The 27,186-nt window shown below is 38.9% G+C and overlaps 1 protein-coding gene across 2 annotated transcripts in view; it reads right to left on the bottom strand.

The window, feature by feature from the left end:
- Positions 1-4,039: 4,039 nt before the first annotated feature.
- LOC110465971 overlaps positions 4,040-27,186 on the bottom strand; it is a 308,747-nt gene continuing 285,600 nt past the window's right edge. The window contains exons 8-22 of one of the 2 annotated variants that reach the window (XR_002464683.1): positions 21,126-21,218; positions 20,469-20,594; positions 19,654-19,728; positions 19,302-19,373; positions 16,853-16,906; positions 16,177-16,465; positions 15,670-15,844; positions 15,001-15,193; positions 13,586-13,690; positions 12,344-13,078; positions 10,803-11,931; positions 9,478-10,432; positions 9,129-9,267; positions 6,707-8,658; positions 4,040-5,049 (exon numbers count right to left, since the gene is read on the bottom strand). Coding sequence is in view for 1 of the 2 variants with exons in the window: in XM_021522269.1 (XP_021377944.1) it covers positions 8,315-8,658; positions 9,129-9,267; positions 9,478-10,432; positions 10,803-11,931; positions 12,344-13,078; positions 13,586-13,690; positions 15,001-15,193; positions 15,670-15,844; positions 16,177-16,465; positions 16,853-16,906; positions 19,302-19,373; positions 19,654-19,728; positions 20,469-20,594; positions 21,126-21,218 (4,484 nt within the window). In the remaining variant the exon portion in view is untranslated. Of the gene's footprint in view, positions 5,050-5,845; positions 8,659-9,128; positions 9,268-9,477; positions 10,433-10,802; positions 11,932-12,343; positions 13,079-13,585; positions 13,691-15,000; positions 15,194-15,669; positions 15,845-16,176; positions 16,466-16,852; positions 16,907-19,301; positions 19,374-19,653; positions 19,729-20,468; positions 20,595-21,125; positions 21,219-27,186 lie in introns of those variants that run through there. The other variant, XM_021522269.1, reaches the window with a different exon arrangement.

Genomic DNA, 27,186 nt, shown 5'->3' on the forward strand with positions numbered 1-27,186 from the left:
ACTATTTTTGTTGACCTTTGTCCATGGAAGGTCCCTGCAAAATTTCATTGAAATTGGTTCAGGGGTTTTGGAGAAGAAGTCGAAAATGTAAATTGTTTACGGACGCACGACGGACGACGACGGACAAAAGGCGATCGCAATAGGTCACTTGAGACTTTGTCTCAGGTGACCTAATAACAAATTCTTTAAAATCCTTCTTCTGTAGGAATGAAAGGATTTGTTCCATATTTGGTCTGGAGCATCCTTGGGAGAAGGGAAACCAATTTTGTATAAACCGTGGGTGTGGCCCCCCAGGGGCGGTGCCCAATAGGGGAAACATAGCAAATTATTCTTTAAAATCCTTCTTCTTCCGTAGGAATAAAAGGATTTGGTCCATATTTATTCTGAAGCATCCTTGGGTGAAGGGGAACCAATTTTGTATAAACTGTTGGTCTGGTCCCCACAGGGGCCTGAGGGGCAGGGCCCAATAGGGGAAACATAGCAAATTATCCTTTAAAATTCTTCGTCTGTAGGAATGAAAGGATTTGGTCCATATTTGGCGTGGAGCATCTTGAGTAAAGGAGAACCAATTTTTTATAAACGGTGGGTGTGGCCCCCTTGGTACCTGAGGGGCAGGGCCCAATAGGGGAAATAGAGGTAAAACCTTTTAAATCCTTCTTCTACCATAGAGATTAAGGGATATTATCCTAATATAGTCTGCAGCATCAATGGGCCAAGGGGACTCAATTTTGTATAAGCATACAGTGGGTGTGGTCTCCCCAGGGGCAGAAGGACAGGCCCAATAGGAGAAATAGAGGTAAAACCTTTAAAATCCTTCTTGAAGTTCTTCGACCATCAGGATTATGGGATTTTATCCTTATTTAGTCTGGAGCATCCTTGGGTCAAGGGGACTCAATTTTGTATGATTGGTGGGTATGACCCCCCTAGGTTGCATATAGGGGTGGGGCTCTGTTTGAAGTTTATTTTCGCTATATCTCAAGTACTGGATGGACCTTCTGAAATTTCATGTGTACTAACAGCATCTACTTCATACCAATTATTTTAAACATATTCAGGTGAGCGATACAGGCCCTCTGGGCCTGTTGTTTGTTCTTTGTCCTTTATCATAGAATACACACTGATACCTAACCCAAGTTCCTCAAAGAAAACTCGATAATAAGATCAAGATAAACACAACACAGACAATTATATAAAAAGAAATAACTTTTATTCTTACATCAAAATAGTAGAATGAACATTATATTCGACCCAGTATCTATTAATCTGGACTGCATTTCAAATCAGCCTCCTTATCCAAATTATGAATTGAATACAAAGAATACTTCCCTTCAAAAGACTGAGATCTAATTCATGCATTTCAATTACTGCACTTTCTCAACATCATATCTGTAGTTACTTATAATATTTAATATAAATCGATCCAACTCGAACGATGTTATAGGAATGGCTTAACGTTGAAATAATCTGTGACCAATAAAAAAAAGATGAGGAGATAATTTGGATAATAGTTTATATGCATTGTTAAGTTGTGTTTAAATAAATATTCAACCTTTGATTAGTTTGAATTGAAATACATTTATACCAACAAGAGTAAATCTCTAGATACAAGGTCGAATGCAATACACCTATAATGTATATATAATATATATGATGTATATAATATATACATATTCCAGCAAGTCATGAACACATCAAATACATCTTAATCAAACAATGCACAATATAAACAAGTCCTCATGGTGACGGTCAACCACTGACTTGTCAACTAAAAAACAATTAACAAACTTATATATACATCTGACCAACAGAGTCCGGTCAGATAAGTCGAAATGTGTCTATATAACTGCATATCACCTGTAAGCTTTGACCAACGACAGACAAGTACATGGTATATGTTAAACATATGACTGCGAGGTTGTCAGTCTCCTTACGAGTATTACAACCAATGAAAAACAAGCTTTGAGCTTCTCCCAACCAGACAACTTATTTCTTGACCATTAAATATGATGTATTGACTGAAACCACCCCTCAGTATTATGCCAGAAAATAAACATGTGGTAAATTTTGTCTGTTTACAAACGAATGGCAGTTGACAGTAAAGCTTTATCCAATGCCTCCAGGTAGTGGTATGGAGAAACATAAACCAAAAAATGACCTTCAAGGATGAACTTTGACCTAATGACATAATCATACACGGAGAATCCAAGTACTATTGAAGTATTTGACCTGATCATGTAAACTGATGATTAACAACTTTACAAGTTTTGTCAACATACTGTACATTTTGTAGTATTACTCCGTAGCAGACAGCAGATTTCGGACCAGTTATATGTTCCGTGTCTGACCACTTTTGCATCAATATTTTAATGAATGAGAGGCAAGCTTAAAACGTATCACATCTTAATCAACAGCAAGCGTTGTTCTAGGAAGATTTAAACGTAAATAGGACAAGTGTGAAGTGAATAGACATATAATTTATAGCTCAAAGTAAGATAACATGACATGAACAATGACTAGGTTATTTGAACTCTTTATACCTTCACACCAAACCCTTTGTACTATCACACAGAACATACATCAAGTCCGTTTTCTCCTACACTTACGTATGAATACAGCAGCACTTTCATTATCAACGATTATACACTAAATACAAAATACTCTCTGGCTTAAAGCAATTTTATCCATCACAGCACAATTGTGTAAAACATCCGCACCAAAGATGAAGGGAAAATGAAGACTTACTGATTTATGGTCATGAATATTTAGATTGGCTATTGCATTTGTATTGGTCAAGATCTTTACTTTCATGGATCTGCGTTTTGTCATACAAGGGGTGAGAATTACAAACTAAAGTCTTAAATTTACATGTGTACTTGTGAAACGTTGATATACAATGCAGCTAGTTTTTTAATTCAAACAACATGAGTACATAGAAATGTACTGACAATATCAAGGAAACAATTCTGAACTTCAGTAATGACTTCCTGTGATTTTCCATAAGCTTGATAAGTTTAATAATGTAGAGGAATGCTTGTGGAACTGGTCCAGCTAGTGATACTTAACTTACCCAGATAAGTATTCAACAAATATTCCAAGACTTCACGTATCCTGTATACTTCTGTTTTACTTTAAGCACTTTCTTGTTATGACAGTGAAAATAACATGCAAAAACTGTCAACAAATCACAACTCAGTTTTTCAGATATGAGCCTTCATATATCCATGAAATAGAATATTATCTTTTAATTTTGGTCCTATTTACTCTCGACATTCCAGGATTATGACCTCTTGTGTTCTGCCCCTTCATGGATATGTCATGACAAAATCGAAGGCATGCAATTATTTTATTTAGTTATTTTCAATTTTTAAATTATCGCCCTTCTCCCATAAACTTAATTTTTGCTCAGTGTAAATTTCACACTTCACATAAAATTACTATGTTCATTATGTTGTCTACATGTACTTGCTGTAGTGATACATTCACACTTGTAACGGAGGGCAAAAGAGACAGAAAATTTATAAAACTGCGGTGAACGTTTCCCTGTATACAGTAATCTACTAGTATCATCCAAAAGGTAGCATTTTGTACAGAGCCTGACGTTCCTAAGGGTGTAGAGAGTGTAGCATTCCTAGGGGTGTACAGAGCCTGACGTTCCTAGGGGTGTACGGAGCCTGCGTTCCTAGGGGTGTACAGAGCCTGACGTTCCTAAGGGTGTAGAGAGTGTAGCATTCCTAGGGGTGTACGGAGCCTGACGTTCCTAGGGGTGTACGGAGCCTGACGTTCCTAGGGGTGTACAGAGCCTGACGTTACCAGGGGTGTACAGAGCCCGACGTTCCTAAGGGTGTCGAGAGTGTAGCATTCCTAGGGGTGTGCAGAGCCTAACGTTCCGAGGTGTGTACGGAGCCTGACGTTCCTAGGGGAGCAGAGAGTGTAGCATTCCTAGGGGTGTGCAGAGCCTAACGTTCCGAGGTGTGTACGGAGCCTGACGTTCCTAAGGGTGTAGAGAGTCCAGCAGTCCTAGGGTTGTACAGAGCCTGACGTTCCTAGGGCTGTAGAGAGTGTAGCATTCCTAGGGGTGTACAGAGCATGACGTTCCTAGGGGTGTAGAGAGTGTAGCATTCCTGGGGGTGTACAGAGCCTGACGTTCCTAGGGGTGTACAGAGCCTGACGTTCCGAGGGGTGTACAGAGCCCGACGTTCCTAGGGGTGTACAGAGCCCGACATTCCTAGGGATGTAAAGAGCCAGACATTCCTAGGGGTGTACAGAGCCTGACATTCCTAGGGGTTTAAAGAGCCTGACATTCCTAGGGGTTTAGAGAGCTTGACATTCCTAGGGGTGTACAGAGCCTGACATTCCTAGGGGTGTAAAGAGGCTGACATTCCTAGGGGTGTAGAGTACCTGACGTTCCTAGGGATGTACAGAGCCTGACATTCCTAGGGGTGTAGAGTACCTGACATTCCTAGGGGTGTACAGAGCCTGACGTTCCTAGGGGTGTACAGAGCCTGATTTTCCTAGGCGTGTACAGAGCCTGACATTTCTAGGGGTGTACAGATCCTGACGTTCCTAGGGGTGTACAGAGCCTGATGTTCCTAGGGGTGTAGAGAGCCTGACATTCCTACGGGTGTACAGAGCCCGACATTCCTAGGGGTGTACAGAGCCTGACATTCCTAGGGGTGTAGAGTACCCTGACATTCCTACGGGTGTAGAGTTCCTGACATTCCTAGGGGTGTACAGAGCCTGACAGTCCTAGGGGTGTACAGAGCCTGACATTCCTAGGGGGGTACAGAGCCTGATGTTCCTAGGGGTGTACAGAGCCTGATGTTCCTAGGTGTGTACAGAGCCTGACGTTCCTAGGGGTGTACAGCGCCTGACGTTCCTAGGGGTGTACAGAGCCTGACATTCCTAGGTGTGTACAAAGCCTGACATTCCTAGGGGTGTACAGAGCCTGCCATTCCTAGGGGTGTACAGAGCCTGACATTCCTGGGGGTGTACAGAGCCAGATATTCCTAGGTGTGTACAGAGCCTGACATTCCTAGGGGTGTTGAGTACCTTAAGGGGTGTACAGAGCCTGACGTTCCTAGGGGTGTAGAGAGCCTGACATTCCTACGGGGGTACAGAGCCCGACATTCCTAGGGGTGTACAGAGCCTGACATTCCTAGGGATGTACAGAGCCTGACGTTCCTAGGGGTGTACAGCGCCTGACGTTCCTAGGGGTGTACAGAGCCTGACATTCCTACGGGTGTACAGAGCCTGACATTCCTAGGGGTGTAAATAGCCTGACATTCCTAGGGGTGTACAGAGCCTGACAGTCCTAGGGGTGTAGAGTACCTGACATTCCTAGGGGTGTACAGAGCCTGACAGTCCTAGGGGTGTACAGAGCCTGACATTCCTAGGGATGTACAGAGCCTGACGTTCCTAGGGGTGTACAGCGCCTGACGTTCCTAGGGGGGTACAGAGCCTGACGTTCCTAGGGGTGTACAGAGCCAGATATTCCTAGGTGTGTACAGAGGCTGACATTCCTAGGGGTGTACAGAGCCAGATATTCCTAGGGGTGTACAGAGCCTGACATTCCTAGGGGTTTACAGAGCCTGACATTCCTAGGGGTGTACAGAGCCTGCCATTCCTAGGGGTGTACAGAGCCTGACATTCCTGGGGGTGTACAGAGCCTGACATTCCTAGGGGTGTAAAGGACCTGACATTCCTAGGTGTGTACAGAGCCTGACGTTCCTAGGGGTGTACAGCGCCTGACATTCCTAGGGGTGTACAGAGCCTGACGTTCGTAGGGGTGTACAGAGCCTGATGTTCCTAGGGGTGTAGAGAGCCTGACATTCCTACGGGGGTACAGAGCCCGACATTCCTAGGGGTGTACAGAGCCTGACATTCCTGGGGGTGTACAGAGCCAGATATTCCTAGGTGTGTACAGAGCCTGACATTCCTAGGGGGGTACAGAGCCTGATGTTCCTAGGGGTGTACAGATCCTGACATTCCTAGGGGTGTACAGAGCCTGACATTCCTGGGGGTGTACAGAGCCTGACGTTCCTAGGGGTGTAGAGAGCCTGACATTCCTACGGGTGTACAGAGCCCGACATTCCTAGGGGTGTTCAGAGCCTGATGTTCCTAGGGGTGTACAGAGCCTGACATTCCTACGGGTGTACAGAGCCTGACATTCCTAGGGGTGTAGAGAGCCCGACATTCCTAGGGGTGTACAGAGCCTGACATTCCTGGGGGTGTACAGAGCCAGATATTCCTAGGTGTGTACAGAGCCTGACATTCCTAGGGGGGTACAGAGCCTGATGTTCCTAGGGGTGTACAGAGCCTGACATTCCTACGGGTGTACAGAGCCTGACATTCCTAGGGGGGTACAGAGCCTGATGTTCCTAGGGGTGTACAGATCCTGACATTCCTAGGGGTGTACAGAGCCTGACATTCCTGGGGGTGTACAGAGCCTGACGTTCCTAGGGGTGTAGAGAGCCTGACATTCCTACGGGTGTACAGAGCCTGACATTCCTAGGGGGGTACAGAGCCTGATGTTCCTAGGGGTGTACAGAGCCTGACATTCCTAGGGATGTACAGAGCCTGACGTTCCTAGGGGTGTACAGCGCCTGACGTTCCTAGGGGGGTACAGAGCCTGACGTTCCTAGGGGTGTACAGAGCCAGATATTCCTAGGTGTGTACAGAGCCTGACATTCCTAGGGGTGTTGAGTACCTTAGAGAATGTAATTCATGGAATTTTAGGATGAGTCCTAGCGTCCTGAATTTAGTCATGAACAATAAAGAAAACAATTTACAAGTTTTACATGTAAACTGATACAGAGGAACTTTCTGATAATAAAGTGAATTGATTCATCATGAAATCCAGAATATGACATTTACAATGTTTGAAAAGACTTCTAGGGATGCCTACATAGAGAAAGGAGAGGGGAAAGCAACAGTACTACCACTATAATAACCAACTCACACTCGATCAGCTTGTAGTTCTATTGCGAGAAATGCAAAAACTCACCTCAACGCACACACAGAAAGTAGTATTGTTGTGAGGAATACAAAAACTCACCTAAACTCACACTCAGCAAGTAATTTTATTGTGAGAAATGCAAAAACTCACAACTGACACACAACATGATATTTTATTGTGAGAAATAAAAAACTTAACAACTCGCACACCAATCGTTATGACTGATTTTTGTGTGAGGTTGGTTATCCAACCATCTCTATGAACAAACCCATTGATTCATCAAAAAACCCACTAATAAACGTTGAAGGAAACCCCAGACTTGTTGTAATGGAAACACTTCTGTAATGTTTATAGGCAAAGCCTCCTTTTAACTCAGAAAAGCAAACATAATGTTATTGAATCGTTGAACTTAATAGTATCGACATGTATGATGATCTGCTCTAGATCTATTGGTCATGAACATGAATTTGTGGTTTAAGGACAGTGTCAACAAAACTTACCTTAACATCCCTCACTAAAACTAAATGATTTCACAAATGTTTTATCACTAAGCACAAGAACAATAGGATATCAAAGCTGCGTTCTATTCTTAAAATGATTTTAAAATTTCCTGATATTTTACCATGTTGTTATATGTTTGTTTATACACGTGATGCACGTAACAGCAGTGGATGAGTCATCTTTAGTAAAACTGTAAAGTGGTAAAGCGAAGCCTATGTACTTCATCAACAGTACTTGTTTAATACATAAAATAAAATAAATGCTGTTTGTGAAATGCTTAGATGGTTGTACACAATACAACCTAGATACAACAAATTGTATATGATAATTCTAAAACCTTTACACTGAATTTAGGTTGTGGTAATGTAATGTCCTTGAATAATGTACCTGGAACCGCCACTTAACTGGTATCTTCCTCCTTTGTTTAAATCATTCACCCCTGAAATTTCATAATGAACTATTCCAACCTTTGAATTGGAAGAGTTCAATTGTTTCTTTAGGGGTAAACGAGTTATAATAGAACTGGCATGAATGTGTTTTATAGTTCCTGTGGAGAGTCGTGACTGTCGTTTGACAATGTCAGCTAAGCAGTGGTACTCGAACTTTACAATAATAAGGAACCTGATAAAGACATTACTGTGATTCCACACTTCTTTATATCAATGATATAAAAAACTTCTAAAAAACCAAGAAAATTATTCCAGACAAAATATCACAAGCATAAATTCAGCAAATTGTGAAACTGGCACCAAAATAAAAATGTTTTATTATATTTGCTGATTCTATTCAATCCCTGTATGGACCTCCCTGCATTAGTTGATCATTATTGGTGGGCATGAGTTTATAAATAACGGGAAATTATGCATTTGGTTCGCGGAGATGGTCGTCCATATCACCAACAACTCCGCTCTCACAGCTCTCGATCCAGGAGTTACTGCGGTAGATGTCCTTATTTGGGTTGTTTACATGGTGTTCCTTCCAGCAGTCGTTAGCATTCGACACTAAGAACATGAACACTCGTGGAAGTCTGCTCGTCTTTTTCAAATATAGCAACACAACTCTTATAAAAATATGGCTTATCAGCATCAAGCATGCATACGCAAACAGTATGTAACAGGTGTTGAATAGAAGCTGGCGAAGAATGCTGACCAAGGGGAATAACTCTGCATGGAGGTACTCCATAAACTTCTGGTCATTGAAATCTGAAAATGAAAATTGCAATATTAAAATCTACATCATAGATAGAGTATGCCATTACAGTTCACATATAGTGGTGAGGAAACAGATCAATTTTTTCAGGTTTTTCAACATTTTAATTATATATCATCATATTGTGATGTCAAATTGATGGAGATTCCTGAATGGTTTCCAATCACCTGATGGAAATGTTAAATATAAACACAAGTTTACAACAAATAGAAAGTGTTCAGAAAAATGTAAAAGCATATTTTGAACATTAATGGGGGTATGTAATCCCGCTGGTTACAAACATATTTTCTATTGGAACCTCCCACATTCAATGGAATCTGTTTGCTAGCGAATGGGTTGCATAACCATAAATGTTCAAAATATGTTCAATTCTTACATGTTGTCAATAGATTACATATGAGTTTAGTGAACATTAAGTATAATCTGTGTATTATGCTACAGTGTTGTGTACTGTACAAGTTACCTTTGAAGTACTGTACACTGACAGGGAGGAAGTTACAGGCCAAGAGGGTGTCGGCCAGGTGGACGTCAGGGAAGGGCGTGGCACACAGTGTATAGTTGGTCGTACAAAGCTGAGTGAGCACGGACTGAAGGGCCGTTTTCTGTAGACAAATAGGTTTTAATATCAGGTTCTGGGCTATCATGCTGTACACTACAAATTTGATATCCATATTGAAAGTTGAAATATTTTTCTTTAAATGTAAATAGTTTTCTTTTATGTAAATTTCTTACCTATATTCTAAACATTTCTACAAAAAAAATCTCACCTGTTAGCCTGTGATCAGATATCTTTGATATGTAAGTTGACTTACCTGTTGACTAGCTATGTCCTTCAGTAGATTATTCCCAAATTTAACTTCCATGTCTACCATAGATTGAAAGTCCTGAATAAAGTCATTTGTGTACAGATGTAAGTCTGATAACAAGTTGTTGGTGACCTCGATCTGTCTATGAAACTGAGGCAAGGTTGACCTTGTATCCATGAGAAACGTTGCTGTCTCCAATGTCACAAGGTCATCTGAGGCTTTTATAACAATGCAGATTATCAACACGAATGACCCGACTAGCACAAATCTCCAGAGAATCGGTGATATGAGGTGTTTATACAGAAGCTTTAGTAGTCTAATAAAACTATACACACACAAACATTCCTCCTCACTTGTCGCTGTGCCTGTATGCTTTTGACGCTTTTTGTGATTCCAAATTTCAAGTAAAATATCCTCTTTTGACTTTGGTGATGCTCTACAAAACTTGAGGTACAGGTCATTTTTCCCATTCCAAATGTCCTCCTTGTTTTCTATGTAATAATGGTAAGGATTATCAAGAGGGTCGTACGGATGATCGGATTCATGACCCGTCAACATAAAATGAATCTTTTTCGCGACAGAGTCAGTAGGAATTTTTTCTTCGGCTCCCAGTTTTGCTTTCTGAAACATCTGACGTAGCCATGTAAATCGATACAACAACAGGAATATATCCATGACGATGAACACACAGATGAAAACAGGCAGAAGAACTCCCTTCATGCCGGACATAAGACTAGCTTTAGAAGCTGCCTGTTCAGCCATAGCATTGTGTGTGTGTACACTAGTGTTAACTGCCTCAGTTTCTCCGCCTCTGCGGTAGAAAGTTTGCTGGCGAAGTACGAAGTGCTTCTGATAGACCTGGGATTTGATGGTTGTCCAGTCTAGGGCTGACTTAGATATCACACCGACATCTTTGTCCAGGGGGATTTCTATTTCTACATTCGGTAGAGAGCGCTGCAGCCTGTTCAAACAAAATTGGTTACCAATTAACAACAAATTAATGTTTTGTCAAATATGAACACTTATATATACTTATCCCATGCATGTTTGTTTTGATTGTTAATCTTTCAAATTAGAAAATAAAAAAATATTAGTATAAATATTCATTCTACTAGAAGTCTACTGGAAAATGAGAAGAGATTATTACATTTTTAGGTACAAAAAGTTGATTTTTTTTGTTCGTTATACGGTTTCCTGAAGTAAATAAAGCCACAGCTGATGATATTATAATGTATTATGAAATGACAGTCATAGGTGGTCATTTGATAAAAATACTCTCTGAAACAGGGAGTGGGTAATGATAAGAAAAGCTATTAATATGGTTTAGTTACCTAGCAATAAGGCGTTCCTTCACCTCCAGAACACTTGAAACCTTCTCAATCTCCAGCCACTGGAGAAACTCCGTCACGTCTTCAGTCAGAGAGAGGCGAGTGTCGAATATACCCTCTTGGTCCATAAACAAGGTTCGGGGATTACTAAGCCAGGCAACGTTAGATACATCATGAAGGAAGCCTACATACTTATCTAAAAATGATTCAAAATAAGTCTGTATAGCGTTGTTACAGTTTTCGAAATAAACGTCTATTTTTACACGGACGGTTTTGGATCGTTCTTCTAATATGCCCACAAGGAGATGATGAAGAGTTCCATTTTGGCTATACAATGTTTTTATGTCTTTTTCAATACTGTTGTAAACATCATGGAATATTTTCTCTGCATTTTCTTTCAAATGATGTGAGCAAGCCTGAAGTCGATCATGTGTTTGATTAAACATTCTAGTAACTTGCTGGCTTTCAAAATCTTCCATTTCACGGAAGTGCTTGCCGACGGCCTCTTGAATCTTTGCGCTGGTGTTGGAGACAATTGTGAGGTTGCTCACCAGGGGGCTCTGTACCATGTAGAACATGCCAAGTAACATGGAAAATGTAAAAACAATGGCATACAGTGCATACAGAACAAGGAGTACAACCATCACTACCTTGGAAATCGGCCTTCCCTGAACGTTAGGGTGACCGTCAGGTTTCATTCGGTCCTCTTCCCGAGGCACGATCAAAAAGGTATATCTGGACATAAAACTCTCGTTCTCACCACTTTTACTATTTATCACAATTGCTAACACTACAAATCCTGCCAAGACCATCGCGGCCACGGCAAGAGTCACAATGATTGGTATCCACGGAAAGTTGGGCTCGTGTTGAAGCTCAGGATCTGACGGATCTAGATCAGCAGTGACAATGATAGGGCTGTCGATGACGGAGATACTCATTCTATGACACGTCACAGAATCATTGATATTCACGATAAAAATGTCCGGTATGACGTTTGGTGTCTTTGGAAGTTGAATAGTAATGGAGAAATTGTTTGGTGGCATGACTAAGATGTCATGAAGCCCAAGGTATGACGTCATAAACTTGTCAAACACATCCATAGTGAGATAAGCAGGAGAGTTGGTGAGAGAACCTGGCGAGAAAACAAGTAGAACCATTGTCAATGTGTCACTCCAATAAAATCTCTATAGTATAGACACTGTGGATATTTTCAGGTCTAACTTTATACATTTAAGCTCTGATATCTATATCACATCAACATATTGATCAAGGAGATATTTATTACACAAGATGCTGAAAGATTTATAAGGTATAAGGTTTGAGAAATGGTTCTTTGGCTAGATAACGTTTCTTCAAATCTTGAACAGTGAAGATGTTTTTTCCGAAAAAAGTGGCAAATCTTAAATCAAATGTTTTGCAGACTATTTTGTTTTGTTTATAATGGTAAACTGGTAAAGCTTATACATAAGGATTTGTTTATATTTATCCACAATGATTCTGAACACAGCATTTCCATTACACCTGTTACAATTCTCATTGATTACCTTTGACAGTGATGTTCCACTTCTGTGCCCATTGGTCCCAGATGACAGACCCTGTTAGACTGCCATTTCTAACTGTGGTTTTTAAGTCATCGTAGTAGCTCAGCACAGATTCATTTCCAATTAGGAAGAAGCGTATGTACGGTGCACGAGATGTCGGAGCGATCTGATACTCAAACCTGTCTTTGATCTTGATGATGGTCGGTTCTACATCAATGCCCCCCGACTTGTACATTGGCTGGGGTGCGTAGATCTTGGAGAAGTTTTTGGCCAGACATCCACCCTGACTCCATCCTGAAGAACTGTAGAGAAATGGACGCTCAAGCTGGACATGGGTAGAGTAGACGTTATTGGGTATCAAGTCGGATCGATGATTCCGCACTTTGAATCTCTTTTTCCTGTTAAAATCGTTTGGCTCTTTTAACTTGTGAAATTTGAATTTTTTAGCCTGGCCATTCTGAAACCTGTTACCAATGACGATAACCTCATTGTTTATATCCGACACAGCATCATGGAAGAATGACAGATAATCGGCACTGTTGTGTCCAAATTTGTGGTATGTCTTGTTCTCGGCGTAGATGACCTTTGTTCTGACAGCAGAGGAGAAATTCATGTGTGGTATAGTAACAAAGTACTCGACTTTGTAGAGTTTCTTTGGTTTTTTGTATTGGAGGTGACACATAAATCGCTGTTCTATGGTATCAAACTTTGGCTCCAGAGAAAACAGGTACAGGTCTCCTACAACAGGGAAGTCCATATATGTCAGACAATAGTATAAGGGTTATGGAACACAGGATACTACTGTAGTGAACTGCTGTTATAGTTATTTTTTTACATACATGTACTTACTTTTAAATATTATCTGAAGTGGTCAAGGGACAATTTTACCAGAGATTTTCTACACCATAAACATATCAAACCCTGTGGAGAGGTCAGACAAAATCATGATTTATTAAAAATTTAAGAAGAAAAAATCAAAAGAACTACATGTATGTCTTATTCCTATTTCATGAAATTAGAAGTTATGTAACAAAGACGGCACAAATGAGTTGCTTTATTGAATTAGCTACACATATACGTTTCATTTGACCATTCATTTTACAAAAAAAGAAGAAGATATTTTTGGTGTTTTACTAATTCCTACCATAGTCAGATCCCCCAAAAATGCTTTGGACCAAAATTCAATCTTGGCAGTTTGAACACCTGGTAGACTTGAAAGATTTCCATGTTGTTGCAGTGACCTACCTGCTGCACACTTGACCGGTTGGGGTGGACACGCTGAACTGAAGGCCTGTAGACAAGCATACTTGTTGAAACAGGACACACTGCAGCATGCGTCTCCAGACAGACCTGTAACAGAAATATTGGGGTTTTATTTGCCAATTAGACAAAGTTGATTTATTTGCTGTGATCTTTTATAGTGTTAAGAAATATGAAATGAGTTTATAGTCTCGCATTGTCTTTTTAAATGATATAGATTTTATAAAGGAACCACCTGAGTCACAGCGAACAAACCATGTGGAATGTGATTAACCAAAACATCAGTGTAACAAGGGTCCCGTATTGATAGGAAAATCAAGGGAGGTAATAGTTTCATATACAAAACTGATATCTGGGGAAGTAGCTGTGTCCTATCAAACCTATATCAGGGGGAGGTAACTATCATACAAAACTGATATCTGGGGAAGTAGCTGTGTCCTATCAAACCTATATCAGGGGGAGGTAACTATCATACAAAACTGATATCTGGGGAGGTAGCTGTGTCCTATCAAACCTATATCAGGGGGAGGTAGCTATCATACAAAACTGATATCTGGGAGGTAGCTGTGTCCTATCAAACCTATATCAGGGGGAGGTAACTATCATACAAAACTGATATCTGGGGAGGTAGCTGTGTCCTATCAAACCTATATCAGGGGGAGGTAACTATCATACAAAACTGATATCTGGGGAGGTAGCTGTGTCCTATCAAACCTATATCAGGGGGAGGTAACTATCATACAAAACTGATATCTGGGGAGGTAGCTGTGTCCTATCAAACCTATATCAGGGGGAGGTAACTATCATACAAAACTGATATCTGGGGAGGTAGCTGTGTCCTATCAAACCTATATCAGGGGGAGGTAACTATCATACAAAACTGATATCTGGGGAGGTAGCTGTGTCCTATCAAACCTATATCAGGGGGAGGTAACTATCATACAAAACTGATATCTGGGGAGGTAGCTGTGTCCTATCAAACCTATATCAGGGGGAGGTAACTATCATACAAAACTGATATCTGGGGAGGTAGCTGTGTCCTATCAAACCTATATCAGGGGGAGGTAACTATCATACAAAACTGATATCTGGGAGGTAGCTGTGTCCTATCAAACTTATAACAGGGGGAGGTAACTATCATACAAAACTGATATCTGGGGAGGTAGCTGTGTCCTATCAAACCTATATCAGGGGGAGGTAACTATCATACAAAACTGATATCTGGGGAGGTAGCTGTGTCCTACCAAACCTATATCAGGGGGAGGTAACTATCATACAAAACTGATATCTGAGGAGGTAGCTGTGTCCTATCAAACCTATATCAGGGGGAGGTAACTATCACACAAAACTAATGAAGGGGAGGTAACTGTACAGAACTGCTACCAGTAGATGTGCTGTACCTGTGGATGGGTTACACAAGTTCTTATTTACACAGCGCTGACACTCCTCCTGGTAGCCTTTACACTCAGGGGACGGAAAGCTCAATGGAGTCACATCAGCAGCCGTCACACGGAACGTCTCCCTCAGTAAGACTGTATCCTCAGAACAGTAGATGATGTTTGGGGCCTGACGAAGCTGAGAGAAGTTTCCAGGCTAGAAAGAAAATCAGAAATTAGTTGGTTTACAATCTAGTTACTGAAGCAACTCAATCATCATTTTATTTGTAGCTATTCACACTTTAGGACCATATGGAAAGATTAGCCCTGAGCTAATAATGTGAAAATATTGATCTTTGTATTAAAACTTCTATTATTATTAGTGGACCTAGTTATATGTGTTGAAAATTCATCACAATCTGTCAAATAACATAGACAAGCAAGTTGATGTGGTACCTAATTTGTTGTACCACTAACATTTCCTTGGATTGGAGGTACATTGGGCTACACAGTATAACAGTAAACACTCTATTCATCAGCACATTTCTACTGTAACAGGAGATGGAAAGTCACGACCAGACTTGGGTTCGAACCCGGGACCATCCAAACTCTAGGTGGACGCTCTACCAATCGACCTTTTCCAGTTTATGCAGCTACATAAAAATACATGTATGAATTATAGTTTGGCTGTACCCTCTCTGGACACGGTGTGGTGTATGACCGCTCTAAGTACTGGTCATCCTTGAAGTAGTCTGGAGGACACTGAGGAGGATCTGTACCCTTCGTTGGACAACTGACCACTCTGGCTGCGGAGGTGAAGTCCCGAAACAGTTCTAGCATCATCTTGTAGTGGTCAGGCATTGGGTGTCTGTAGCAACAACATCAGTAATTCTACAGGAATTGTAGGAAAACTTTACGTAATAGTCAAAACTAAAGATACATTTAATGTCTGTAGCAACAACAACAGTAACTCTACAGGAATTGTAAGAAAACTTTACGTAATATAGTCAAAACTAAAGATACATTTAATGTCTGTAGCAACAACGTCAGTAATTCTACAGGAATTGTATCTAGTATATATATATTGATATTGATAATGTCTCAGTGTAAAAAATAAATATGCCATAAACACACACATATATGGCATTAACTTAAGAAACTCTAGCTCACAACAATCATGACAGGTATCTAGAAATGTACCTGCAGTAATTGTTCTGAATCTGAACAAAATGGGCTGCTAATTCGCTTTTCTGGTAGATGTCCGTGAGGAAGAAGTTGCTGTCGTCGGTGTGGTCCAGGTCTATGTACTCAGGGACGAGGAAGATGTCGGACACCCTGACCTTGACCTGTAGACCTGATTCACGGGGGAACGTGAACTGCATGGACTGTTGGTTGTTGGCTACATAAACTGGTGTGTCCACGTCCTTCATTCCGCTGATCTTCTCAACAAACACATTCTTTGAGGTATGAACTTCTGGTGTAAAATTACCTGTAAAATGAGAAGACAAATATCATTTGATAAAAATATGTCTCAGAAAATTCCTGAAGAATCAAGATTTTAAATGCTTTATATTTGTATATGGTTATATATATAATCATTCTTTACTTGAAATCAATATCAACATTATGTTTACCTTTGAATCTTGTTTAAGTGCTACATTAATTAACTATCAAATTTATCTTTCTCTTGTATTCAAAGGATAAAAAGTTATTCTCTGCTTCAGCATGATAAATTACTTTAAAAAGGTTGGATTGCACAACACCAACAGAATAAAGAATATTGTAATGCTAGCAAGCTATATAGGAAATGGCTCAAGCTAATTAAGCCTATAGAAATTTAAGGGCCATGACAACACTAATATGTAAAAATACAGACCTGCTTTAAGGTAGGTTGAATTCCATTTAAAATGATCTAAAGGAAATGACACATCTGTAAAATAATAATAAGAAACCATTACATATATATTTATACATGTGAACATTGACAAACTGCGCTAGATAATATTTATACAGGTGAACATTGACAAACTACGTTAGATACTATTTATACAGGTGAACATTGACAAACTGCGCTAGATACTATTTATACAGGTGAACATTGACAAACTGCGTTATATACTATTTATACAGGTGAACATTGACAAACTGTGTTAGATACTATTTATACAGGTGAACACTGACAAACTGCGCTAGATACTATTTATACAGGTGAACATTGACAAACTGCGCTAGATACTATTTATATACAGGTGAACATTGACAAACTGTGTTAGATACTATTTATACAGGTGAACATTGACAAAGTGCGTTATATACTATTTATACAGGTGAACATTGACAAACTGCGTTAGATACTATTTATACAGGTAAACATTGACAAACTGCGCTAGATACTATTTTATACAGGTGAAAACTGACAAACTGTGTTAGATACTATTTATACAGGTGAACATTGACAAACTGCGCCAGATACTATTTATACAGGTGAACATTGACAAACTGCGCCAGATACTATTTATACAGGTGAACATTGACAAACTGCGTTATATACTATTTATACAGGTGAACATTGACAAACTGCGCTAGTAACTATTTATACAGGTGAACATTGACAAACTGCGTTAGATATTATTTATACAGGTGAACATTGACAAACTGCGCTAGATACTATATATACAGGTGAACATTGACAAACTGCGTTAGATAATATTTATACAGGTGAACATTGACAAACTACGTTAGATACTATTTATACAGGTGAACATTGACAAACTGCGCTAGATACTATTTATACAGGTGAACATTGACAAACTGCGTTAGATACTATTTATACAGGTGAACATTGACAAACTGCGTTAGATACTATTTATACAGGTGAACATTGACAAACTGCGCTAGATACTATTTATACAGGTGAACATTGACAAACTGCGTTAGATACTATTTATACAGGTGAACATTGACAAACTGCGCTAGATACTATTTATACAGGTGAACATTGACAAACTGCGTTAGATACTATTTATACAGGTGAACATTGACAAACTGCGCTAGATACTATTTATACAGGTGAACATTGACAAACTGCGTTAGATACTATTTATACAGGTGAACATTGACAAACTGCGCTAGATACTATTTATACAGGTGAACATTGACAAACTGCGTTAGATACTATTTATACAGGTGAACATTGACAAACTGCGCTAGATACTATTTATACAGGTGAACATTGACAAACTGCGTTAGATACTATTTATACAGGTGAACATTGACAAACTGCGCTAGATACTATTTATACAGGTGAACATTGACAAACTGCGTTAGATACTATTTATACAGGTGAACATTGACAAACTGCGCTAGATACTATTTATACAGGTGAACATTGACAAACTGCGTTAGATACTATTTATACAGGTGAACATTGACAAACTGCGCTAGATACTATTTATACAGGTGAACATTGACAAACTGCGTTAGATACTATTTATACAGGTGAACATTGACAAACTGCGCTAGATACTATTTATACAGGTGAACATTGACAAACTGCGTTAGATACTATTTATACAGGTGAACATTGACAAACTGCGCTAGATACTATTTATACAGGTGAACATTGACAAACTGCGTTAGATACTATTTATACAGGTGAACATTGACAAACTGCGCTAGATACTATTTATACAGGTGAACATTGACAAACTGCGTTAGATACTATTTATACAGGTGAACATTGACAAACTGTGTTAGATATTATTTATACAGGTGAACACTGACAAACTGCGCTAGATACTATTTATACAGGTGAACATTGACAAACTGCGTTAGATAATATTTATACAGAGAACATCGACAAACTGCGTTAGATACTATTTATACAGGTGAACATTGACAAACTGCGTTAGATAATATTTATACAGAGAACATCGACACACTGCGTTAGATACTATTTATACAGGTGAACATTGACAAACTGCGCTAGATACTATTTTAGTATTTCAGAAACTGTAGTCAATGTTCTAGATTGTAATTTCTTTTTCAAAATAATGAAGTTATATTCTAGAGGTTTCAGAAATATGAAACTCCAGAAAATTTACTCTCCAAAAAAACCCATACAATGACAATGGATACTGTCAATTATAAATGATTCCTATAAATGTTGGCAGAAGGTGAGATGTTCAAATTAATAAAGTCTGAATTAAAAACATATATATTACATTTGAGTTATACATTTATACTGGAAGATTGACTTGATGTTTGAGTGGTGACCTTGAAATCAATAAATGACCTCTGTATGACCTTGACCTTATCACACCTACCAAGACACATGGTGTTCTGAGTGGTAGTACACGTCGCCACTTGGTATTCTGACCCCTTACATTTGGAACATTCTGAAAACATGAAGATTTAAATGAGAAACAGAAACATTGGTGAGTTATTGTCTGACGCCATGAACTGGTCAATCCCTAACATTCTTTTACATATGAAGCCTTTTACTTATTCTTATTAAAGAATCAATAAAAAAACCTGTTCTTCATATAAAAAGTGTTACAATGATATAATTTTTTCCCTTTGTTACTTAATCACTTTTATTATTTTTCAAGCAGAAAATGAATAGAAAAGTTCAGACTGGATATTAAAATGATGTCAGAATCATGTAGTTTACTGTACCTCTAAATACAACGTCTCTATCAACAGTACAGCTCTCCTTCATGTAGAACCCTTCAGGCACTGAGGTAGTACAGGCTAAAACACACAGAAAATAGTATTATTGTAACAACTCAAGTCATATACAGAAAGTGTCCACACATGTTGGGGACAATAAAGGCCCACTGTAAAGTGTCGATCACTGAAATATAACCTGGACATGAATTAGTATGACAGTCCACCAGGTCACAGTTGTTCTGACAACTCATGCTAACCAGGTGTCTTATTCCAGGACGCACAATCAAAAAGAAAGAGTAGGCTGAAGAGAAAAGATGAAGTTCTCATCGATTTTAAAGTTGTAAAAGTAAAGTCTATTTATAGATTATTTAAAACATAGAGTTTCCATCAAAAAATTATTCACAGTAATTGATCATGAAAGACCTTCAGGATTTCTGATTTTGGAACATCTGCCAGATATTGCTATGGATAATGAAATGTCAACTGTCACAAATGTATTATTTTTCATTAATAACTCAAATGATTCAATAATTCGTTAATGCAAATTTTCCGAAATATCTGATTTTGTTTTGTACATCATAACATGTATTTTGTCTTCAGATTATCATAATGAATCCCTCACATATAATTTAAATTTTGTATTTCATTTTTCTTTAAAAAGAATTTCTATAAAAGGCTTTTGTTAATTTGATCTTGAGCTAATCTGACTTTGAACAACAAGCTTCAAGCTTGTTTTCCCAGGGTTTGCTGCTATGATGAACCGGACTTAATGAGATTTTGTGGTTAAAACACTAGTATATGAACATAGAGAGTAGACTTACGTTGACACTTATTTCCCTCTAAGTAGAATCCTCGTTGACATCTACATTTAAGGGCGCCAAACCCAGCTTCACATAAGGCATATGTATCACAAGCAGTAAGGTTCTTCTTACATGGGTCTCTCAAGTCTGTGGGTGGAAAACATGTCAGAGTTATTGCCCTTGTACCAGTATACAATGCTGTTCATGTCACAAAGCTAATGGTGTAGTTGTTCTTACAGTAAAAACTGGTGAAATTCCATTAAACTAAATCTGTCTAAAACATTACAACATAAGAATCTTGACTGGTAGAACAATGGAAAGTTTTCAAACTTCTTCAATCTTATTATCAATTATTCAATTACTATTTTAATCATTAAACGTTACAATGTAGTAAGCAATGTTTTCTCTGCAGGAACAGTGGATGGTTGTATTTTACTCACTACACTTCCTTATTGCTTCAAAATCTATCTGATCACCTAATCCTGACCGTCTCACAATCAATCTAGCTTTACTGAGATAGTGAACCACATTGTAACAACCATATATAGAGGTCCATTATCCGCGAGACAAAAAACCATTTGAGGAGGGATACAAATCTACAGTGACACTGCAGGCCTCTGACACTGATGGATTAGAGATCTGACCAATGTGCTGGACATTTGACTCTCTGATACTTACCCATGAGGCGGACGTGAGTGACCAGGGAGAGGCTCGACGTGTTGATAGATAGGCTGGACAAGTCAGGGCTCTCACTGTAGGACCGCACCCTCCCTGAGGAAATCAGAAACACAATTGATAAATCCCACCCCAGGTAAAAGTCAATGTAATCTTTGAAGCACATCTCAATATGTACAATAGGACACCCCCATAACTAAGATGATGACCCCTCTCGGTCTGGTGAGAAAATAAAACTTGTCCCTACGATAATGTCACGGTTCACAATAGCATGTCAAGCCAGTAGACATAAAGAAAATTACGTACTAAAATTGTAACTGGGATCTCAGAAGAGGAGATTTGTACAAGTCTCCAGAGCATTAGGGAGTCTGAACGCTGAATCTTCATTTGGTTTCTATTCAATCATTCATTTATCAAATAACCGTTGCAATCTGACCTTGCATGATCTTAATCGCATCATGACAATTTTCATTGTCTTCAGGATAATGGGTTGTTACAATTGTACATCTGACTCTTTTCTTCTAGGTGCATTTCTTTCCACAGAGACCATTTGAAAACAGGTATGTATCATTAAGGTTGTGGAGGGGAAAATATTAGATTTAGATTTTATTTTGCTTAAAATCATCTAAGGAAATTGCAGTAGACATGGTATTTTGATAAAATGTGCAACTCAAAAAATAAATACAAACAAACATTTTCCTCCAAACACGATATATAAATGTTCATACAATTTCTTAATTTGGTGTTCACTATTAAAAGTTTGAAAAATCTGCACGATGTCATCATTTTTAATAAGCTATTTTTTTCAATGTTTGATTTACATCCTACATGCTGACATGTTTTGGACAAAGGGAGGCCGTCTTCAGAGCACAGTTACATGATTTTTGCAACTATGGTACAATGACAATAAAGGTCATGTGACTAGAACAATAAAGAATAACTGTGATGTCATCAAGTTGCTACGAGTTACAGCCTGAAAGGGTGAAAAGGTTTAACCATTTTTGAGTGGTGCATAATAGAATAAGTGCTAAATAATTTCCAAATAAAGGATAAAAGTTGGACACAAGGGAAAAATAAATTTGAAATATTTACATGTTTATCGTTATAAAGTAGCACATAAATTCTGTACATAGCGATCGCTTTATGAACCCAAGTTACCCAGTTATAATCCCTAACGAATAGAAGTTCTGTAATACATGGCCTCTATACATAATTAAGTGTAGATTGGTCAGTGGGGACAGTGACCCACTCATATTAAAGACACTGCTCTTCAATACAAATGTCTGGAGTTGAAATCTTAGTTTGACTGTAATTATTAAAGGTCAGTAGCAGCTTTCCCCACCTTGTAGGCAAGACAGAAAAGTCACCACCTTGTAGGCAAGACAGAAAAGTCACCACCTTGTAGGCAAGACAGAAAAGTCACCACCTTTTAGACAAGACAGAAAAGTCACCACCTTGTAGGCAAGACAGAATAGTCACCACCTTGTAGACAAGACAGAAAAGTCACCACCTTGTAGGCAAGACGGAAAAGTACCCACCTTGTAGACAAGAGAGAAAAATCACCACCTTGTAGACAAGACAGAAAAGTCACCACCTTGTAGGCAAGATGGAAAAGTCACCACCTTGTAGGCAAGACAGAAAAGTCACCACCTAGTAGGCAAGACGGAAAAGTCACCACCTTGTAGGCAAGAAGGAAAAGTCACCACCTTGTAGGCAAGACAGAAAAGTCACCACCTTGTAGGCAAGACGGAAAAGTCACCACCTTGGAGACAAGATGGAAAAGTCACCACCTTGTAGACAAGATGGAAAAGTTATAACCAAAAGCAAGGTCTTGGTCTAGATAATTAAGAATCTTACCTAGTAGGTAAAGAACTCTGTATCATACTCCAAAAATCGGCAATGATAAATGTGTTTCCCACCACAAATACAAGTAAAGCAAAGTTTGTGAGGTTTTCAAGTAAATTCAAATAAATCTCCTTCCATGATCTGCTATAGTTGATGTGATGCATATAGACTATTTTCATGACGTCATTTTAACCACTCATGTAGCTTGTCTGTACTCTAGATATTTATCAATATTTATCTGCGAGTTCACTGGTAAATGTCAACATTTATCTCAAGTTCAATGGTAAATGTCGATATTTACCTGTGATTTCAATGGTAAATGTCAATATCTATCTGTGATTTCAATGATAAATGTCACTATGTATCTGTGATTTCAATGGTAAAAGGCAATACAGTGTATTTATCTGCGAGTTCAATGATAAATGTCAATATTTATCTGCGAGTTCAATGATAAATGTCAATATTTATCTACGAGTTCAATGGTAAATGTCAATATTTATCTAAAGTTCAATGGTAAATGTCAATATTTATCTGTGAGTTCAATGGTAAAAGTCAATATTTATCTGTGAGTTCAATGATAAAAGTCAATATTTATCTGTGAGTTCAATGGTAAATGTCAATATTTATCTGTGAGTCCAATGGTAAATGTCAATATTTATCTGTGAGTTCAATTGTAAATGTATGGTATTGCGGTAGTTTACATTCAAAGAACATTTACCCAAACAAACCTATCAATAGAGACAAAACTACTTTAGTGTTTTAATTCCAAATATCTATTCATTCTATTTTCAACGCTCACCACAATCAGGGTATGTGCTGAACATTGTAAACATCTGGTATAGCGATACCATAGAACTAGTGATATTATTGGAAGTGAGTATACATGGTAAACACCTATGTTAAACCATGAGATAGACAGTAAACAGACAGTAACAGTGTCCTATAGAGTGGTTCACACAGTAAACAGACAGTAATGGTGTCCTAGAGAGTGGTTCACACAGTAAACAGACAGTAACATTGTCCTATAGAGTGGTCCACAGAGTAAACAGACAGTAACAGTGTCCTATAGAGTGGTTCACACAGTAAACAGACAGTAATGGTGTCCTAGAGAGTGGTTCACACAGTAAACAGACAGTAACAGTGTCCTATAGAGTGGTTCACACAGTAAACAGACAGTAACAGTGTCCTATAGAGTGGTTCACACAGTAAACAGACAGTAACAGTGTCCTATAGAGTGGTTCACACAGTAAACAGACAGTAACAGTGTCCTATAGAGTGGTTCACACAGTAAACAGACAGTAACAGTGTCCTATAGAGTGGTTCACACAGTAAACAGACAGTAACAGTGTCCTATAGAGTGGTTCACACAGTAAACAGACAGTAACAGTGTCCTATAGAGTGGTTCACACAGTAAACAGACAGTAACAGTGTCCTATAGAGTGGTTCACACAGTAAACAGACAGTAACAGTGTCCTATAGAGTGGTTCACACAGTAAACAGACAGTAACAGTGTCCTATAGAGTGGTTCACACAGTAAACAGACAGTAACAGTGTCCTATAGAGTGGTTCACACAGTAAACAGACAGTAACAGTGTCCTATAGAGTGGTTCACACAGTAAACAGACAGTAACAGTGTCCTATAGAGTGGTTCACACAGTAAACAGACAGTAACAGTGTCCTATAGAGTGGTTCACACAGTAAACAGACAGTAACAGTGTCCTATAGAGTGGTTCACACAGTAAACAGACAGTAACAGTGTCCTATAGAGTGGTTCACACAGTAAACAGACAGTAACAGTGTCCTATAGAGTGGTTCACACAGTAAACAGACAGTAACGGTGTCCTATGGAGTGGTTCACACAGTAAACAGACAGTAACTGTGTCCTATAGAGTGGTTCACACATTAAACAGACAGTAACAGTGTCCTATAGAGTGGTTCACACAATAAACAGACAGTAACAGTGTCCTATAGAGTGTTTCACACAGTAAACAGACAGTAACGGTGTCCTACGGAGTGGTTCACACAGTAAACAGACAGTAACGGTGTCCTATAGAGTAGTTCACACAATAAACAGACAGTAACAGTGTCCTATAGAGTGTTTCACACAGTAAACAGACAGTAACACTGTCCTATATAGTGGTTCACACAGTAAACAGACAGTAACAGTGTCCTATAGAGTGGTTCACACAGTAAACAGACAGTAACAGTGTCCTATCGAGTGGTTCACACAGTAAACAGACAGTAACGATGTCCTATAGAATGGTTCACACAGTAAACAGACAGTAACAGTGTCCTATAGAGTGGTTCACACAGTAAACAGACAGTAACGATGTCCTATAGAATGGTTCACACAGTAAACAGACAGGAACAGTGTCCTATCGAGTGGTTCACACAGTAAACAGACAGTAACGGTGTTCTATAGAGTGGTTCACACAGTAAACAGACAGTAACGGTGTTCTATAGAGTGGTTCACACAGTAAACAGACAGTAATGGTGTCCTATAGAGTGGTTCACACAGTAAACAGACAGTAACGGTGTCCTATAGAGTGGTTCACACAGTAAACAGACAGTAACAGTGTCACAGGGCCATGCACTTCTAATATACCAGCTACACATTTAGACGACCAGACCGGGCCACTTCTAATATACCAGCTACACATGTAGACGACCAGACAGGGCCACTTCTAATATACCAGCTACACATGTAGACGACCAGACAGAGCCACTTCTAATATACCAGCTACACATGTAATCGACCAGACAGAGCCACTTCTAATATACCAGTTACACATGTAGACAACCAGACAGGGCCACTTCTAATATACCAGCTCAGGGTTCTCCCCAGATTTTTTTTAAGCCGATATGTTTCATTTGTAACGAACATTCAAGACGGACACGCTAATATAATACCTTATAATACCTTATCAAACCTAAGGGGGGTGGGGGGTGTAATATAATGTTTAAAAAGTTACTTTTATTTACCAAACTTCTTTTGGTGAACATTAAAACCAAGGAAATAAATAAGTGTTTCTTATGTCTGAATTTTCAGCAATATATTCTGAAAAAAAAATACAATTTATAGAAAGGTGGATGAGTTTTGTACATTGAATAATAGATATGACATTTGTGACATTTGTCTCTTATCTTTACATTTGTATCCCTTACTTAATCCCCATTAAAAATAATTTAAAGAAGAAATATTTAAAAGCTATAGGGGGAAACACTTACATGAACAAGTTTATATCATAGTTCTTATTATTGTAAGAGAAAATGTTTTAATAAAATGTACAGTGTTTTTATTTCCTCTAAAACTATATTAAATACTGCTGTCAGTAAATGTGATCAAAGATTAAAACAGCATTTTTATTTGAGCTCTTCTTCATTAAAAACGACAAATCCGGAATTTCATTCCCCTTTCCGGTTTGTACTTTACACAATCCAAGATGGCGACCATCACTAACTGAATACACACGCTATTTCAGCGTTGTCAAATGCAATCATATGTGAGTAAATTAATTTATAATAGATGTAATAAGTGTTTGTTTTGTTAATCCAACAGTAGGTACCTCAATTAATCACCTATTGACCATGCTAAAAGGATCCGGTGGTAATTGCTTTAGGCTCCAGTGAGCACGTTTGCCGGACACCTGTGCCCTGTGGGCTTGTCGTCCGGTCCCCCTCCCCACTAATTACAGGCCCCCTGTGGCAATACGCTTATCATGCAACTGACCAGTGGGGTCATTGATGGACTTCGGTCAGCCGTGTGATTTAATCAGTGTCAATTTCTTGTGTAAAAAAACCACCTTCTGTTCAGTACAAATAACAAGGTGATACGGTTCACAGTTTAAGGTGATACGGGTCAATTAAGCTGATACGGCAGGGAGGATTTCAAACTGAAGCTGATACGGAGCCGTATCAGCTAAATGGCCTGGGGAGAACCCTGCAGCTACACATGTAGATAACCAGACAGAGCCTCTTCTAATATACCAGCTACACATTTAGACGACCAGACAGAGCCTCTTCTAATATACCAGCTACAAATGTAGACGACCAGACAGAGCCACTTCTAATATACCAGCTACACATGTAGACCACCAGACAGAGCCACTTCTAATATACCAGCTACACATGTAGACCACCAGACAGGGCCACTTCTAATATACCAGCTACACATGTAGACCACCAGACAGGGCCACTTCTAATATACCAGCTACACATG

Source organism: Mizuhopecten yessoensis, unplaced genomic scaffold, assembly GCF_002113885.1.
Source record: "Mizuhopecten yessoensis strain PY_sf001 unplaced genomic scaffold, ASM211388v2 scaffold213, whole genome shotgun sequence".
NCBI lineage: Eukaryota > Metazoa > Mollusca > Bivalvia > Pectinida > Pectinidae > Mizuhopecten > Mizuhopecten yessoensis.